The sequence below is a fragment of the Pelodiscus sinensis genome, chromosome 27 (assembly GCF_049634645.1).
Source record: "Pelodiscus sinensis isolate JC-2024 chromosome 27, ASM4963464v1, whole genome shotgun sequence".
Taxonomy (NCBI): domain Eukaryota; kingdom Metazoa; phylum Chordata; order Testudines; family Trionychidae; genus Pelodiscus; species Pelodiscus sinensis.
Window position 1 is genome coordinate 5,035,050 of NC_134737.1, and position 18,020 is coordinate 5,053,069.

Sequence of the window (18,020 nt, forward strand, 5' to 3'; positions counted from 1 at the left end):
CCACAAAACAGACATTAGACAGGATCACAAAGAAAAAACAGTTGCTTGCCATTTCAACCAGAAAGGACACTGTCTCAATGACCTAATCACCTGCATCCTACTTCAGAAGACTTTCAAATCTGCACTTGAAAGGGAATCCTCTGAACTGGCATTCATGCTAAAATTCGACTCTCCGCAGGGGGGCTGAACAAAGACCCCAGCTACCTTACCCATTACAAAGATAGCTTCCCCAATTATCACCTCTAATACTATTAACTCACATGTACAATAGTGATAGAAATGTAGCCGTGTTAGTCTGGTGTAGCTGAAACAAAATACAGGACTATGTAGAACTTTAAAGACTAACAAGATGGTTTATTAGATGATGAGCTTTCGTGGGCCAGACGACCCACTTCCTCAGATCAAATAGTAGAAGAAAATAGTCACAGCCATACATACCAAAGGATACAATTAAAAAAAAATTTTTTTTTAAATTGTATCCTTTGGTATATATGGCTGTGACTATTTTCTTCCACTATTTGATCTGAGGAAGAGGGTCTGGCCCACGAAGCTCATCATCTAATAAACCATCTTGTTAGTCTTTAAAGTTCTACATAGTCCTGTATTTTGTTTCAGCTACACCAGACTAACACGGCTACATTTCTATCACTATTGTACAAGAATAGGTTTAGGATTCTTGTATTGTGGATGTCAAGATGGGGATGACCCAGAATACCTGGAGAGACACAGGAAGAGTGTATTTGAGAACTGATACTGGTAAAGTAGCAGCTTCAAATTAATTAATATGCTAAAGAAAACTAACTGCCCTAGCTACTAAACTACAAGAACAAAATAGGCTAACGGGGGATGGCCCAGGAGCACTGATCTGCTCTGACACTGGTGTTATGTAAATTACCAAACTCACTAAGATGAGTGCTAATTGTAATATTTTACTACTGAGTAGACAGGTTTCTAGGTTCCTAGTTTTAATTAATACAAGTACCTAGCAGGCACATCTGTTACTTTTTTCCAAAATCCACAATGGCCAATAACCATTTTGGTGGGACACTGCTGCCATACCAAGCTCTCTGGTTTTTTCATGTATTCAGCTGCCAAAGAAACTGAAATCTTTTGCTGTCAGAAATTGGACTCAACAACACACTTCTCCTTGGGGACAAAGCCCCTTCGCATGCCTCCCTCAACCATGCTCCCTTAGTGATACTTTGCCATTAAGGTAAACACCTAACACTTGGAGATTTGGATTGACTGTTTGGCTTTGCCAATGCTGACTAACTCCGTATATCACCCTGTATCTCATTTAATCTGTATCTCAGTTCTCCCTCTCTAAAGTGGTGATCATAATGCTTCCCTATCTGCTTAACAACATTTGCGAGGCAAGCAGTAAGAGAGCACTGCCTACATAGACACCTGGACAAATATTTGTAATTTACTTACGCTCGCAAAACGGCATAACACCGCTCCATGCAACGTCCGTACCAGAAATCTCACATCGTCTGTCAGGCTTTCCAATCAGCCGGTATCTGGAGGTAGGCAGAGGGGTTATGAGCCGTTACCTATTTCTCTCTCTCTGAGTTTTCCTGGGAAGAAGGCCCACATGCACAGACATAGTGGATCTAGAGTTCAGCACCAGCAGCTGCTATGGCCAGTTTCTGTGACATGAGACTTGACGCACAAAGGGATTCTTTCTTTTCAAGCCCAGACACAAGACTCTTATAGCCCTCCCAGCTGGTGCTGCACCTGGAGACTTCACTATTCAGGCCACTGAAGCACAGCCCTAGACTTTCAAAGGAGAGGCCAGACTACTGTCATTCTGCCATCATATTTTCAAACTAACTCATAAGAACGGCAGTGCTGGGTCAGACAGAAGTTCCATCTAGCCCCGTAGCCTGTCTGCCAACAGTGGCCAGCACCAAGTGCCCCAGAGAGGGTGGACCAAAGACAACGATCAAGCGATTTGTCTCCTGCCATCCTTCTCCATCCTGACAAACAGAGGCCAGGGATACCATTTCTATCCCCTGGCTAACAGCCTTTTATGGACCTAGCCTCCATGAAATTATCTAGCTTCTCTTTAAACTCTGTTATAGTCCTAGCCTTCACAGCCTCCTCTAGCAAGGAGTTCCACAGGTCGACTACATGCTGCGTGAAGAAGAACTTTCTTGTATTAGTTTAAAACCTGCTACCCATTAACTTCATTTGGTGTCCTCTAGTTCTTCTATTATGGGAACTAATAAATAACTTTTCTTTATTCACCCTCTCCACAGCACTCATGATTTTATAGACCTCTATCACATCCCCTCTCAGTCTACTCTCTTCTAAACTGAGAAGTCCCAGTCTCTTTAGCCTCTCCTCATATGGGACCCATTCCAAACCCCTAATCATTTTAGTTGCACTTTTCTGAACCTTTTCTAATGCCAAAATATCTTTTTTGATATCCTTTCTTAATAATTCCTAGCATCCTATTTGCCCTTGTGACTGCCGCTGAACATTGTGTGGAAGTTTTCAGGGGCGGTCTCCCAGAGACCTCTCCCAGCCAACTTACAGGCCTCTCCCAGCTGGGTGTGTCCTTGCAGATAGATGGGCCATCGAGTCCCTTCGCTGCATAGCACTCAGGAAACTGCAGTCATTTAAAATCATTCCAAGCAGATTGAAAAGCCAAGACATTCCAAGGGCTGCCCTGCTCACTTGGCTCCTATCCCCACAGAAGATGTTTGTGTTCACCCAACACTACTACTACTCAAAATTACATTAATTGAGCTAAGAAGCAGGAGTGCTGCCTTATTATGAAACAGTAGCCTGCTTACAGGAGATGGGGGAATAGGAGAGTATCCAGTTATGTTGCACAAACTAAGCACAAGTAGTCAACTCAAGCAGGTGGAAACTTACCCTTCTTCACATATGAACTGGACCACTGAGCCAAACAGGAAATCTGTTGCAATAACACTGCCGTTCTTCAGCTCTCCTGGATGACCGCACGATTTCCCTAGAACAAGGCTAGAATTAGGATTTTCCATTTCATAGCAACAATTACCCCAAGCGGTGGTTCCTCTAAGATTTTCCATCTATGAGCAAATAGGATGCCGCTGAACATTGTGTGGAGTGGATCTAGGAGCATTCATGCAATCTTAGCTGGGTGTGGGTCTCCGCATGAAGTGGTAATGAGTAATCACAAGTCCTGAAGGGGTTTGCTTCTTGTCACTAGCAAAGCATTGAGAGAGACAGCCCAGGCTGCAGATTTAAGGGGACACAACCATATCACAGTTGGCTGCACCCCAAGGATTCTGTCAGTGGGTGGATGAAGAAATAAATTGTGCTTTAAAACCTAAGAGAGAAAAACGCTATTTATATTAGCGATCGTGAATGACTAAATTCTAAAATTTAGATATGAAATATACATTGTGACAGTCACACTTCCATTTTCAGTCTTGTAGAAACCACATGATAAAAATCTCTAGGTTTTAAGTAGCCAAAAGTTCATGCAACTTCCGAGAAGTAACTTTTGCTTCTTCTAGAGGGGAAGTTGTAGGTGCAACATGTGTTATTTCTAAGGCAAAAAAGGAGGGACAGACTCCCTCAAACTTGACATCATTCTAACGTGGCTAGTAAAAACCAACAAACTTCCTAAATATTAACATGTTAAGGCTCAACATAACTGCTTATACTTACGTTGGCAGGCTAGTAAAGATGGGACCCATGAACTATTAGCTTCACATTTAACTGAAGGGTTATCACTTAAGGTATAACCAGGATCACATTCAAATACTATTGTGTCTCCATATGAATAGTTAGGTCCAAATCCAGATTGCTTTTTTCCATTTTTGATTTGTAGCTCTGGACACCTGACCACTGAAAATTAAAAGTACCAGTATTAGACCATTTTGCACATGAAGCAGTTAGTGGGGACAGAAGAAAAAAAAAAGCCCCGATACTTGACTACAGGTGGTATCAAAATGTATTTTAAACTGAAGTTATGCAACTTTAGATCTTCCCTTGTAAAAACTGTTAGTCTATATATAGGACAGCACCAAAACCTACGGTATCAGCACTCCTCCCATCCCATTAGCTACACATCATTATTGTACAAAGGCATCTGAAATTTAGGGCAAGCTATAAAAGGTCTGCATGTGATCCCATTCTGGAATGGAACTTCCCTACTTTTGGAAGGAGAGGGGGAAAGGGCAGAGATATACTGAGCAGCAAGTTAGCCAATCTTCCTTGTGCCTCTCAAAAAGCCTCACAATCTCAGCTGTTCAGAGGGGAACCCATCAAAAAAAAAACCAGGTTGCGGCAGCTCCTTGAATTCCAAGACTTAGAAGTACTGTTAGTTACATGCAATAACGTGCATGAACACTGATGGCAGCCTCCAAAATGAGGATGGCACAGGACTTATTTAACCCACCAAAGAAATGAGGATAGCTGTGATATGAACTCACAAAACCATGAGTCTTCACTGCCAAGAAGCCCTCCCATACAGTTATGAAAAATAAAGCTGCCAAAGGACCCTGTTTATCAGGTTCACTCCCCACTTTAGCATTTGAATAGGCATAAACCCAAAACCTTACTTTACTAGTTTAGCTTCACCTAAAATCAACTGTTTGTGGCATAAGAATTAACTGCAATCTTGGACCATAGAAGACACACACAAATACAGGATATATTAGCAGTAAAATTGTTCCGAACAACGATGTATTTAGAAAGTCTCAGTCATTCTTTAGAGATTAAGTTTCCAACAGTAACTAGTTTGCACAATAGGTATTTAGAGGGACAAAGCACTAACTAAATTTCCTCAGGTAACTGGGCTACTTAGCAATGAAAATACAGTTCTCCTGGGCGGAGGTGTTTGAATAAGGAGATAAAAAATTAGATGCTACTAACCTTTGCATTCAGGGGCCGGCCCACTCCATTCTCCATTGACTTTATCATTCGTTGTACAATGAATGGAGGCCTCTCCAATAAGAGAGAAGCCCTTGTCACAACTGTAAGTTACTGCTGAGCCAAATACAAACTCTTCTTCACCCGCACGACTATGGGATCCATGGGCGATATTAGGAGGTGGAAGACAAGGTATTGCTGAAGAAAAGAATGTCAACATGAAATTAAAGATTACATTGACGTTGAACTGAAGAGACTTTTCACTAAGAACGTTATTTCAGATCCTTCCAAAAGCTATTTAGCCACCCAAAAAGTATATTTAATATTGTGTTTTAACAATATTTTGTTCTGAAGGTTTTCTGCTTTTAGGCTTGACTCAATCCAATACAGCCACTGGTCAAGGAGGATACTTCATACAACTCCAGCTTTCGAGGATGACCATAACAGAGTAAGACCCTTCCCAAAGTTAGCCTCAGAGAGCAGAAATCTCTTGCCTGGCAGCTCAAGAGGTCCTACTGTTCTACCAGCAGAAAACGAAGTTATGATGGTTTTTGAGTCAGCACCACATTCTAGCTTGCACACAGCAGCATGACTGATACACTGAAAGCATCCAAGAGATCAAATTAAGGTAGAGGCATATTAATAGTGATTAATTCCAAAAGAGCCTGATATTTTAAGTGGACAGATTTGGGAAGGATCAAGACTTCCTGAAGTAATTTTTATTCCTTTTACTGAGTGAGGAGCAAGGTTTACACAGATACAGTAGCAAAGAGGTGCCATAAAGCCTGTTGGATTAGACGTGAAAAAATATAAAGAGGTTTTTAAAATGTCAATTCTGTAGGAGTCATCTAGACCCCACAGTCAATCACAGTATGATTTCATTTCTTTTTCCAAACAAACTTGAGAAGTTACTCACCTCCGCAGTAACTGGAGTTCTGCGAGATGTTTGTTCCCGTGGGTGCTTCAGCACCGCTGAGCCCAGGACGGAGGTCTTTTACAGCAGTACCCCTGGCCGGCCGTGCGTGCAGGAAGCCAGTATGTGTTCTATGCAGGCTACTGTGCATGCGTGACCGGCCCTCCCTCAGCTCCTCAGTTCCTTCTCTGCCCAGGAGATGATGTATCTTGAAGTAAAGGGGAGGTGGAAGGGTGGTGGAGCACCCATGGGGACAACCATCTCAAAGTAACCTCTCCTTCTTCGAGGACTGTCCCTGTGGGTGCTCCACCTCAGGTGATTATGAAGCAGTGTTTGTATGAGGCGGTGGAAGCTTCGGATGCTGAGATTGTGAGGCCATGAGTATTGTGTGGCCAAAGTTCATGTCCGTGTCTACAAAAGTTTGCAATGTGTAATGTAGCGTGAAGGTATATACTGAGGCCCATGTTATCAGTCAATACTCCTCATAGGAATGCCATGGTGGCTGCCACTGCCCGTGTTGGTATGTCCGTACAGTTGGTGTTAACTCCTTTTAGGCTATGATATATGCTAGCTTGATGCAGCCAAATCTCTGATTAGAGATCGGCAGCCCCTGTGATCTCTCTGTAGAAGAGACAAAGAGCCAGGGAGTTTTACTAAAAGGCATAGTGCATTGTAGGTAAAAAGCTAGTGGCCTGCGGATGTCCAGGGTATGGAGAGCTGTGTGCTTTGGGGAAGACAGGTAAGTCTATTGGCTCATTGCAGTGGAACTCCATTAGTACCTTAGGGAGGAACTTGCGGTGGGTTCTAAGCACAACCATATCCCCGCAGAATACAGTGTAAGGTGGATCCGCCATCAAAGCTGCTATTTCCCCTACTGGTCTGGCAGACGTGATTGCTACCAGGAATGCCACTGTTAGTTTTCTCCATGGTTAGTTTTATCTGTAGCTCCTTTGTTCTCATAGAGAGGCTTCTCAGTTTCTGACAGCAAGGGCAGCTTTCAGTCAGTTGGTGATGCCCTAGACAGCAGAGGCACTGGTCATGTCTCTCCGAGACAGGTATGGCTGCTTTACAAGCAGAGCAGCACTTGAAGCCAGATGAACCCGGCATATCCCAAAGGAGCCGACGGAAGGCTGGCTCAGAGAAGTGGCTTGCCGCCACTTCTCTCTCCATCTGTGGTTTGGTTTTTGTTTTGTTTTTTTCAACTAAACTATCTAAATGTTGACTACTCACTACTGACTAAAGTTATATGACTAAATGCTAAGGTAACTATTTACAGACTAGATAAGATAAGGCTATGAGGGAGACTGCTGGAGCTGTGATGTAGCCAGCGGTGGTAGAGATGGAGCTGGGGAGGAGGAGAAGGGCCAGTTGTGCATGCACAGTAGCCAGCATAGAACACACACCAGCTCACTGCGTGTGTGGCCGGCCAAGGATACTGCTGTAAAAGATCTCCGTCCTGGACTCAGCAGCGCCGAAGCACCTAAGGTGGAGCGCCCACAGGGACAGTCCTCAAAAAAGAGCCAAGTTTTACTGTCGTTTAGATTAAATGTCAAAGTGAGAACAGACTGACTCCACGATAGTGCCAGCTACACTCCCCCATCCCCAGACATGAACTGTTTTTAAAACATTAAATCAGCTTACTTTCGCAAAATGGAACCTCCTTATCCCAATCAACTCCACTTCCTCTAATCACACAACGAGCAGAAGCTGGTCCAATCATTCTGTACCTAAAGAAAAAAGATTCAAGTTTGTTACTCAAGTGAGCAAAGAACTAGTTAACGGTCCAGAAAGATGGAACATGGTTTCTTTCAAGCAGCAGGTGGAGACAAACCACTGAAAAAGGGATCCACTTAAAACTATCGGACCCAGGAACGCTAAGGCCCGGTCGACACTACACACATGGGTCAGTGTAACTTTGTTGCTCAGGGGTGTGAAAAATTCATCCTCCTGGGTGACAGTTACACTGGCCTAATCCCCCATGGAAACCACGCTATGACAACAAGAGAACTTCTCTCATCAACACAACTAGCACCTCTTGTAGAGATGGACAGCTAAGCTGATGGACAGGCTTTCCCTTTCCTACAGGGGCATCTTTGTCTATAACTGTATTGTGGCACAGCTGCATTGGACGACCAAGCCCTAAGTCGTTAAAGGCAACAAAGGGCTTTAAATACAGTGACCATATATTCTGAACCAAAAATGGGGACACATTAGCCCTACCCCCGATCCCATTAGCCATGCCCCACACACCTTATGTCCTGCCCACCTGCCACAGGAAATCCCATCCGCAGGGGTAGTACTTCTAGGATCAAGACAGACACGTGACTGGAAGTAAAGGATGTCGTGACCTTTCTGAGGACTCCTCCCACAGTCCTCTACCAACAGGGATGGGCTGGGGCCCCACAGGAGCCCCTCATGAAACTATACTGAAATTGCATTAATCCAGGCCCCAAACCTTGGGGCCCAGGACACTCCAGCGCTAAGGATCCAACCTCGATTCAAGATGAGATCCAGGATCCTATTAGTGACAACGAGTCCTGTGGCATCTTATAGACTAACAGATTTACTGGAGCATAAGTTTTCGTAGGCAAAGGCCCGCTTCGTCAGATGCGACACGAAAGGTTATACTCCAATAAATCAGTTAGTCTACAAGGTGCCCCAGGATTCCTCGTCGCTTTTGCAGATCCAGACCAACATGGTTACCCCTCTGATACCTGACACCATGCAAAGATCAGATTACTTGGCTGTGTAGATGCAGCCCCATTTGACTCATGGCCTGAGAGTCATCCAGAACTATCCCACAATTTCATGGGACAACTTCCTTAGCCCTCTTAACAGACGATGCTTGCCGGTTCCAATTAACTGGGAATTTAAGGGGATTGGAGCAGCTCCCCACTTGCTGCAGACGGGGTTTGCTCTCATATCGAGCAGCCCCTTCCTGTGAGGGATTTGGGGATCCCATAGGCAGGGACTGCACCAGTGTCTGGAGCAGCCTCTTTCCATGGGGAGTGGTCAGGGGCTGCCCCAGAGGGGGCTGGGAGCCAGCGGCAAGCCAGCGTGACCCAACATTAACCAGTGAACCGATCATTGGGAATTTACATCCCTAGTGAGATGCCTGCAACTGTGTTTTTTGAAGTTACTGGAAAACCATCCCTAACAATTGCCAAAGGAGCCCACTTCCCAACCTGCTTACCAAGGGCCTGATGAAATTTATACTTCAAGCTTGTATTGCGCCCAAAACAATCTGTTGACATAACCCAAGAAGATCCAGTTAACATTTAGGGTGTATCTAGACTACAGGGCTTTATTGACAAAAGTGAATTTTAGTCAACAAAACTATATCTGCATCTACACTACCACCAAGTTCTGTCAACATAATGACAGAACTCAGCAGTTTTGTCGACAGCAGTAAACGTCATTCTATGAGGAATAATGCCTTTTGTCGACAGAGTTCTCTCGACAGAAGGAGTTATTGCATCTACACTATCCTTTGCGTCTACACTTTCATGTCGACAAAGTGGCTTGCTTTGTCAACAGAACTGGATGTAGTCTAGATGCTCTTTGTCGACAAAAGCCTGTATTCTAGACATACTGCTCAGTCCCATATATTTTTGAAGGGTGACTAAGGGTAAAAGCTCCGCTGCCTGATAGAGGCGATCTGTGAAGAAAACTAGAGGGACTTTGAATTGACTCTTCCGACAGCAACACGTTCTCTCACTGGACGTGGGGTCTTTAGCACAGGTTTCACTTTACATGTCAGAATAACTCAGAAATGTGTTGTCACAGCTAACTCCATTGAGATCTAGGCAACATGCATCCCCAAAACAGAAAACCAAATCCCTTGAAATCGGAAGTCAAAACATCTCACCTCTTCACAGAGCTCACAAAGGGTTTGTTTACCCTGAAACATAAGTCACAACAACATCTTATCACGCTGTATAAATCATCAACTGCTTGGATGAGGAAGTATCAGAGGGGTAGCCGTGTTAGTCTGAATCTGCAAAAGTGGTGAGGAGTCCTGTGGCACCTTATAGACTAACTGAAGTGTAGGAGCATAAGCTTTCGTGGGCAAAAACCCACTTCGTCAGATGCATGTAGTGGAAATTTCCAGAGGCAGGTATAAATATGCAGGCCAGAATCAGGCTGGAGATGACGAGGTGGATCCAATCAAGGAGGATGAGGCCCACTTCACAAAGAGTCTGTCCATCATCCACACTGGAGTGACCCGGTGATTTCACCCCCGTGGGAACAGATCCAAACTCTCTCTGAGCTCTTGTGGAGCAGCAAGGAGCATACAACTGTCTCTCAGTGGGGAAGACGCTGGAGGTGCCTCTATTTCAGTGGTTCTCAAACTTTTTGGCTTGCGGACCATCTGGCTCAATGTAAATCTTTCTGCAGACCATCAGTTGCTAATGGAAATTCACCATTAATTACATAATTATACCCGAGCCATTCTGCTAGTGCTGCAGCTACGGAGAATGGTTTACCTTAAATTATTAAACAGATTAAGCATTTTAACCTTCTCATGTTAGTTTATCAAACTTCATTTTAAATAAAGTAAAAGATTAATATATGTCCAACTCAAAAGGTTTTAGTGTTTTCTATATTTATGGTGAGGGTAGGGAACCTTTTTTGGGTCGGGTGCCACTGACACAAAAATCAGTTGGGGACCCCACAAGTGAGAAACAAAAAAAGTCTCAAAAAATCCCCAATCCTCACTGATGTGGCCCCCAACTGAGAAACCTCACTCCTCTGACGCTCCAACCTCATGGGGTGAGGGGACGGGACAGGGATGACTGAGATTCAGGGTTTCCCAGAGGCCAATTTACTTTTGTGGACTTCCGGAGTTAATGGATTTTATGGAACATCCCTCTTCCCTCCCCTTCACCCCCCCACCCCGCGGCTCTGGAGTAGGGACAAAAATGAGGGGCTAAGTGTGTGAGACAGGGCTGCCAGCGAGTGGGATAGGCATGGGCTGCAGGATCTGGAAGGGAGGCGGGGTGCAGAAGGGGGAGAGGTTGTGAGGTCTTTGTGGGACATAAGGTACAGAAGCAGGCTGGGAGTAGTGCACCTAAGATCAGGGTATTTAACACTAGATGGCATTATTGGGGAAACCATGGAGAATATTGGCAAAACTCATGCCAATGCAATAGTTTAGAAGGCTGTTTTGCAGTCCAGTAAAGAGTGGTTTTGGACAGTGAAAACAAACCCCAAGAGATTCAGCTTCTCCTTCAGACTTCAGATACAATGTTCTTTAACCTCAATCTGCATGATGACCTGGTTGCAACAACTGCACAGGACCTCATTCTATTGCACAATGTGAGCTGGGTGGAAGGGGACAGGAAAACAAATGCCCGCCATATGAGGATGTGTCTGGTCCATCTGGTATTGCAGAAATGAAGTGCTAGTCCAGTGTGGGACTTTCTGAAGACAGGCTCACAGCCAAACACGCTCTTTGCAAGGTCTGAGTTTTTCCCAAACTTGGACGGGGCTCGAGCAGACAGCTCCGAACTCTCCTTCCATCTCAGCTGTTTGGCTTGAGTTTCTTTGTCATGATTTTATTAGTCCAGCAGGAAAGAGGACTTTGAGCTGAGACCTGCTCAGTCTGAACTGCTACAAATTGCTTGGCTAGGACAGATCAATTTACAGCTGGAACAGTTCAACACTGCTCTACCAACTAGACTAGAGAAGTCAACTCCTAGCACATCCTGGGTGCAGTACAGCTCCCAGTGGTTCTGGCACTGGGATTTCCAACTGAGATCCATTCAGCAGAGTTCCTAGCAGTAAAGCCTAGAGGAAACCAGATTCTCTCTGGTGTACCTACAGCTAGGTGAATCAGAACTAAACTGAAGAGTTGCTAAGTTTATCTGTTCGGCATTTTTCCCTATCATTCTCTAAAGACTAGAAAGTGCTTTGTGCAGGGACCCTGTTGGCTCATAGAATCATAGAGCTGGAGGAGACCTCAGGAGGTCATCAAGTCCAGCCCCCCACCCTAGGCAGGACCAATCCCAACTAAATCAGAAATATGTTTTAGTCACTTGTGCTCACTGCTTAGGGCTGAGTCAGTGACATGTGACCAACAGTCGAGAAACCCGTTTCTCTCTCAGAATATTTGATAAAAAAAACAAAACAAAACAAAAAACACACTACCCAGCAAAGGCAAGCCAAATTGCAACATGCTGCAGAACCCAAGCAGAACAAAGCCACAGTCCCCTTTGTAGTACAGGCACAAGGATCTCAGCCAACCCTATGGAGATCTGTCCTCTGAGCAGAGTCATCTTTTCCTTTCAGTCTCCTGGTCATGGCTCCAACTGCGCTGCCCTGTCACTAGGAATGGGGAGGCAGTGCGTGTTCTTCGCAAACAGAGCTGATGTGTATTGATCTCAGATTCCAGTACAGGCAGTCCCCGGGTTACGTACAAGATAGGGACTGTAGGTTTGTTCTTAAGTTGAATCTGTATGTAAGTCAGAACTGGCGTCCAGATTCAGACACTGCAGAAACTGACCGCCAGTTCTGACTTACATACAGAATCAACTTAAGAACCCCAGGCGTCCCCAAGTCAGCTGCTGCTGAAACTGATCAGCTGCTGATTCCAGGAAGCCCGGGGCAGAGCAACTCTGCCTGGGGCTTCCTGTAGTCAGCGCTGGTCAGTTTCAGCAGAAGCTGACTTGGGAACGCCTGGGGCAGAGCAGCTGGGGTGCTGCTGGGTTGCTCCAGTAGCGCCGCTCCTGGGTGCTACTGGACCAACCTAGCAGCACCCCATCTGCTCTGCCCCAGGCATCCTGATTCAGCCGCTGCTGAAACTGACCAGCAGCGGCTGAATCAGGACCTGGGGCAGAGCAGCTGGGGTGCTGCCGGGTTGGTCCAGTAGTGCCCAGAGCGGGCGCTGCAGGACCAATCGGCAGCACCCCAGCTGCTCTGCCCCAGAGTCCAAAACAAAAGCCTGGTCTGCTGGGGGGGGGGAGGGGAGCACACTAACTGTCCCCCCCCCCCCCCCCAGCAGACCAGGGACACCGAGAGCAGAGCCTCTGAGGCTTTGCTCTGGCAAAGCCTCAGAGGCAAGGGACCCCACCGCGGCTGCGGCTTCAGTCCGGGAGCCTGTGGTCTGCTGGGGACGGTCCCCAGCAGACCACAAGCTCACGGACTGAAGCCGCAGCCGCGGGGGGGTCCCGCGCCTCTGAGGCTTTGCCAGAGCAAAGCCTCAGAGGCGCGGGGAGCTGCCGCTTCAATCTGGGTTGAAGTCAGATTGGATCCGCGTAAATCGGGGACTGCCTGTAGTTCGCTTCAACAACATCTTTTCCAAAAACGGCAACAGGAGGTGCGGAGTTTGTCAGAGGTGCAGGGTTGAAGTCTTCATTACACTAGCACAGCAGCAGAGCCCGAGTGAGTCCTGCAGCACCCCAGCCAGGCCCCCCTCGGCCCCTGCCAGGGCTGAAGCAGTGCTCCAACAGGCCAAAGTCTGGGAATGGCTTTGCCAGGTTTTGCGGCTGCCTTGGACCCACCTGGCCATGGCAAGAAAGAACAAGCAGCTGCTTAGAGATGAAGGAAAAGGCGGCGGTGGTGCAGCTGGACCAGGGGCTCTGCATCGCAGAGGCAGTCTTTTGAGGGGTTGGAGGAGAGCCACACTGGGGCAGCCGCAATGGGTGGAGGCCAGTCAGGGGCTTGCCAGGTGGGGGCGCACCCCACTCCTGGGGAATGAATGCTCCAGACTCCACCTTCTGATCGGCTCCAGAAACTATGGGCCACTGGAAGGTAGCCCAGCTGCCTGCCAGCACAGCACCAAGGGAGCCACTTACATGCTCAGGGGGAGAAATACAAATAAGAAACAGGCAGCATTATCTTGTGCAAATACAAACTTATCACCTGAAAGAGAGAACAGGCATTCCCCTGGCACTTCTACAGCAGCCAATGCAAGGCATTTGTGCTCCAGATACTGTGAACTATTGTATGCCCTTCGGACTTCAGCTACCATCCTAAAAGAGTGTGCTGATGAGGCTTGTTAAAAATAAAAGTATTATTTAAAGATTTGACAATTCCTTAGGGGAAAAGAATATATTTCTCCTGCTCTGTTTCTCACCCACGCTCTGTCACATATTTCATGTTACAGCAATCTCAGAGGACAACTTTGCACATGTTGCTCATTTTAAGACCACTTGCACTGCAATCTGACAAAAAAGTAAAGAAGGTATCAACCTGAAATCTCTAAAGATAGCTACAGCACTTGATTCAAGGTTTAAGAATCTTAAGTGCCTACCAAAAAACTGAGGGACAAAGAGTGGAACATGCTTTCAGAAATTTTAAACAAGGAACAGTCTGATGCGTAAACTATAGAACACAAACCACCAAAAAAGCCACAAAGACACGTCCTATGGAATGGTGGCTGAAACATGACCCTATCCTCCAAAGCATTTGCAACTCTTAACAGCTTAGTATCATCTGCAAATTTAATAATTGTACTCTCTATGCCAATATCTAAATCCGTGATGAAGATATTGAACAGAACAGGTCCAAAAACAGACCCCTGGGGAACACTACTTGTTATGCCCTTCTAGCATGACTGCGAACCATTAATAACTACTCTAAGAACGGTTATCCAGTCAGTTATGCAGCCAGCTTATAGTAGCCCCATCTAGATTGTATTTTCCCTAGTTTATTGATAAGAAGGTCATGCGAGACCATAGCAAATGCTTTACTAAAGTCTAGGTATACCACATCCACCGCTTGTCCCTTATCCACAAGACTATTATAGTCCATTACTAATTGAAAGATTAACTAGGTTAATCATGCAACAACTCTAGTAAGCACTAAAAGCCTCCTCTCTGAATGTACAGTTGTGTCACATTGTCTCAGCTCAAGCAGCTCTTGTTACCTTTTCTCCTGCCATTGCCAGCGCTGCCAGTGGTGGGCAGCCAGAAGTACTGCATTTCCAAGTCCAGTTAGCTCAACGTCCAGCTAAACCAGTACAAGAAGTGGAAATATACGGGCAAAACTGACCCTTGGTCTTTACTACAGAATGCGCTAAGCATTTGATTACGTTCATTTCTCCAAGTTCTCTCCCTTCAATCACCTGTGGAGGCAGGGAAGACCGAAGAGCACAGCAATAGATTTTGGCCATGCTGCTGCTATGTTGTAAAACAGAATTACACTCAAAAAGAATCTGCCGACATGCGTAACCGTAGACAAGACAGCTTCCCTGAGCTGTGACTACTTCATCACGTCCCTTTTCAATATTTAAAACTCAAGCATTTTTACTATCCATGATCTAATCACTGCTCTTCAAACCCAGACAACTCATAGGCTTGAACAATTCCTAAACCTGAGGCCCGTCTAGGCTACCGCACAGAAATCCACCAAGTCCTATAATAGGAGCTCAGACACTTCTGTGGGTCAAACCCACTTTGTTCAGACGGCAGGTTAATGACCATCTACAGGACAATGGATTTCATTCCCACCTCTGAGAGACCTGGGGACCCAGCCCAATCTCAGGGAATTACCTCACCGCCCCAGGATCCATATAATTGAGAGTGGGCCTTGGCATCTCCCCCACCCCATACATACCTTGGTATTACAATCTCTGATGCCTGGACAAGACCCCTATATATGGGATACTGAAAATCTAAACTCTGCACAACACCTGCATCCACGTCATTTGTGAGCCCATGCAATGCAATCCAGACAAGTAGCAGGGAGGGCGATGGCCTGTTTAAACAAACTACAGTTCTGCCACAGGAACCAGTAAAAATAGGCCAGGAACAACTGCAGGCTGGAAACTCCATTTTTATCTATCCGAAGGGTGAGGTTTAGGAACAGTCACCCAATAATATTTGTGGAGGCAACCAGCTTTATTTGAGAGAGTGCTGAGTTTGTGGGTTCTCCCTTAGGGTCTAGGAGTAGGTACAGTTGGCAAAAATTCTCCCCCAGATCCAACTGGCAATGACATTGACATTTCCCGCTCTTTCCTCTGTAGCATGAGAATGTAGATCACTTGCCACGATTATTTCAGTATCTCTCACTTCACTGTTTTCCCATCTTGATACTAATACTCAGGCCTGCCCATGACGAGTAGATTACACCCTGGAGGACCCAGCATGGAACGATCCACGCTTGCGCAGAACCACGTGGCTGGCGAGCAGGGCTCACTGCCACTCGGCGAGCCCTGCTAATACTGACATCTATAATGGAGGGATAAAGATTTGAATTCATGGAGCAGGAAGACATCTGCTTCTACCTGGTGCTACCTCATACGGGAAACATTCAGCCACTAGCTCCCAGACAGAAAGCTCTGCAACAAGGGAGAGATGGCACGAGTCAGTGAGCACCGCATAACCCCTGAGGTGGGACACTCACTCTCTCATGACCTCACATCTGCTGGATGGTCTCCTGAGGCCTCTAGGTTAGGATTTTCAAAAGAGCCTGAGCAAGCTAAGCTTCCCATCTCCCACTGAATGACAGCTGTAGCTGGATGGCTCCCTTCTTTTACTCCATTGGCAAAAAAAAAAGTCACAGCTGTAATTCTTCACCAGGACTCAGCCCATAGCTACAGATTCATGGCACAGCACCCACTTATACTCTTGCTGTTAAAGTAGGCTTTCTAGCCTCGTTTTACCAGACATCAGCAGTTTCACACAACTCTAGGCTCTGTTAATCAGCCAAAATCACCAATTTGGCACTCACCCGTCATCACAGGAGAAGCTGACTGTTGCACCAAACTGGAGATTGATGAATTCAACTCTGCCGTTTTCTACTTCTAATGGTCTACATGGTTTTCCTAGAAGAGAACAAGAGTAGTACTAGCGTTAACCCATTATCTTAAGAGGAAAAAAAAGGGGGGGGGAAGATATGCTGACTTGCAACTCTTAACGTAGTGAATACCATGGCAAATCAAAGACAACGGTCTCAGCACCAAAAGCTGAAGACATGAATGAAAAAGTCACAACTGGATGTTTACAGATAAAGAGAAGATTTAAGGTTAATTAAGAACAATAAGAAATAAGGGTGTGAACAACTAGTCGATTAGCCGATGAGCAACCTCTTATCGGATAGCGGACATATTAGTCAACTAGTGGCTCATCCCCCTTGCTGCTTCTATCAGAACAAGGCGGGCGGGTGGGGTTGAGAGGGTCCGTTGCTATACCTCAAAGGCGGAGGCATCCTTACCAACTAATCAAATAGTCGATGAAAATTCCATCGACTACTGAATTAGCCAATTAATCTAAATTCAACATCCCTAATCAGACATCTTGGAAGAATACAATACATCTGTATTCACACTCCAAAGAGTGCTATAATGATCGTTTTACAAAGTATGCCTTGTGGGAGATCATCTAAAAGTTGATAATTTACTGGTGAATATCTTCCTGCTAAAATGTGTGGCAATGCCCTAAGCAAATGTATAAAAGTAATCTATATAACATTGCAAACCACAGCAGAAATTGGCAAAACAGTCTCCCTTCAAGGAATCTCTGCTCTGCTTTATTTGCCATTAAGCAGTAACAGTCAAAAATCAAAAAACAAAAAAGTGAGAAAAAGCCATAGAAAAAATCTTTCCCCATTCACTGTCTCCAGAATGTCAGCTGGGAATTGGGATGTAAAATCCTGTTAAAACATTAAGTTTAAGTGGTTAAATGGAGTGGGCGGACGGGAGTCACCGCTCCACCAATGTCAGACTGCGCTGGACCGCGCCTGCTGCTGGAGCAGTCCCTGAGAGGCCCTATCCGTGGAGCGCTGGGCCCAGACCCCTTGCCATCCACAGAGGGCCCCACGAGGGCTGGAGCAGATCCCGGCCTGCAGAGGGTGGGTGGGCTGCACCAGTCTCCTACAGTTAACCATTAACATACCTCCTAGGAATGTTTTCCCAGGGGTAGAAATGACACTATTAAAGAGAGGAACAAACACTAGAAGCAATCGCAGCTCCCTCTCCCTGTGCCCAGCGAATCACTGCATTAGAAGGGACAAAAGAAGCAGCCATTAAGCTGAAAAAGGGAACGTCCACCTAAGACTGCTGAGAGCATGTGGTGAATTCAAAATGAAGTTTTTCTTACCACAGTTGGTTAACTTGGGCACCAGCTGAGCTTTATCTTGATTTCTCTTGTAACCATTTCTGACTTATGCCTCGGTACTTGTATTCACTTAAAATCTCTTTGTAGCTTACCGTATATTCCGGCGTACAAGACGACCTCTGATGTTAAAAAACATTCCCCAAAAATCGGGGGTCGTCTTGTACGCCGGGTATACATCC

General features: G+C 45.7%; 1 protein-coding gene across 1 annotated transcript in view; it reads right to left on the minus strand.

The window, feature by feature from the left end:
- The window catches only part of LOC102449348 (complement receptor type 1-like), a 73,738-nt gene that overhangs the window by 50,255 nt on the left and 5,463 nt on the right, over positions 1 to 18,020 (minus strand). Inside the window, 6 exon segments of the mRNA XM_075909848.1 lie at positions 1,435 to 1,520; positions 2,884 to 2,980; positions 3,664 to 3,843; positions 4,873 to 5,067; positions 7,424 to 7,509; positions 16,457 to 16,550. Of these exon segments, the coding sequence (XP_075765963.1) occupies positions 1,435 to 1,520; positions 2,884 to 2,980; positions 3,664 to 3,843; positions 4,873 to 5,067; positions 7,424 to 7,509; positions 16,457 to 16,550 (738 nt within the window).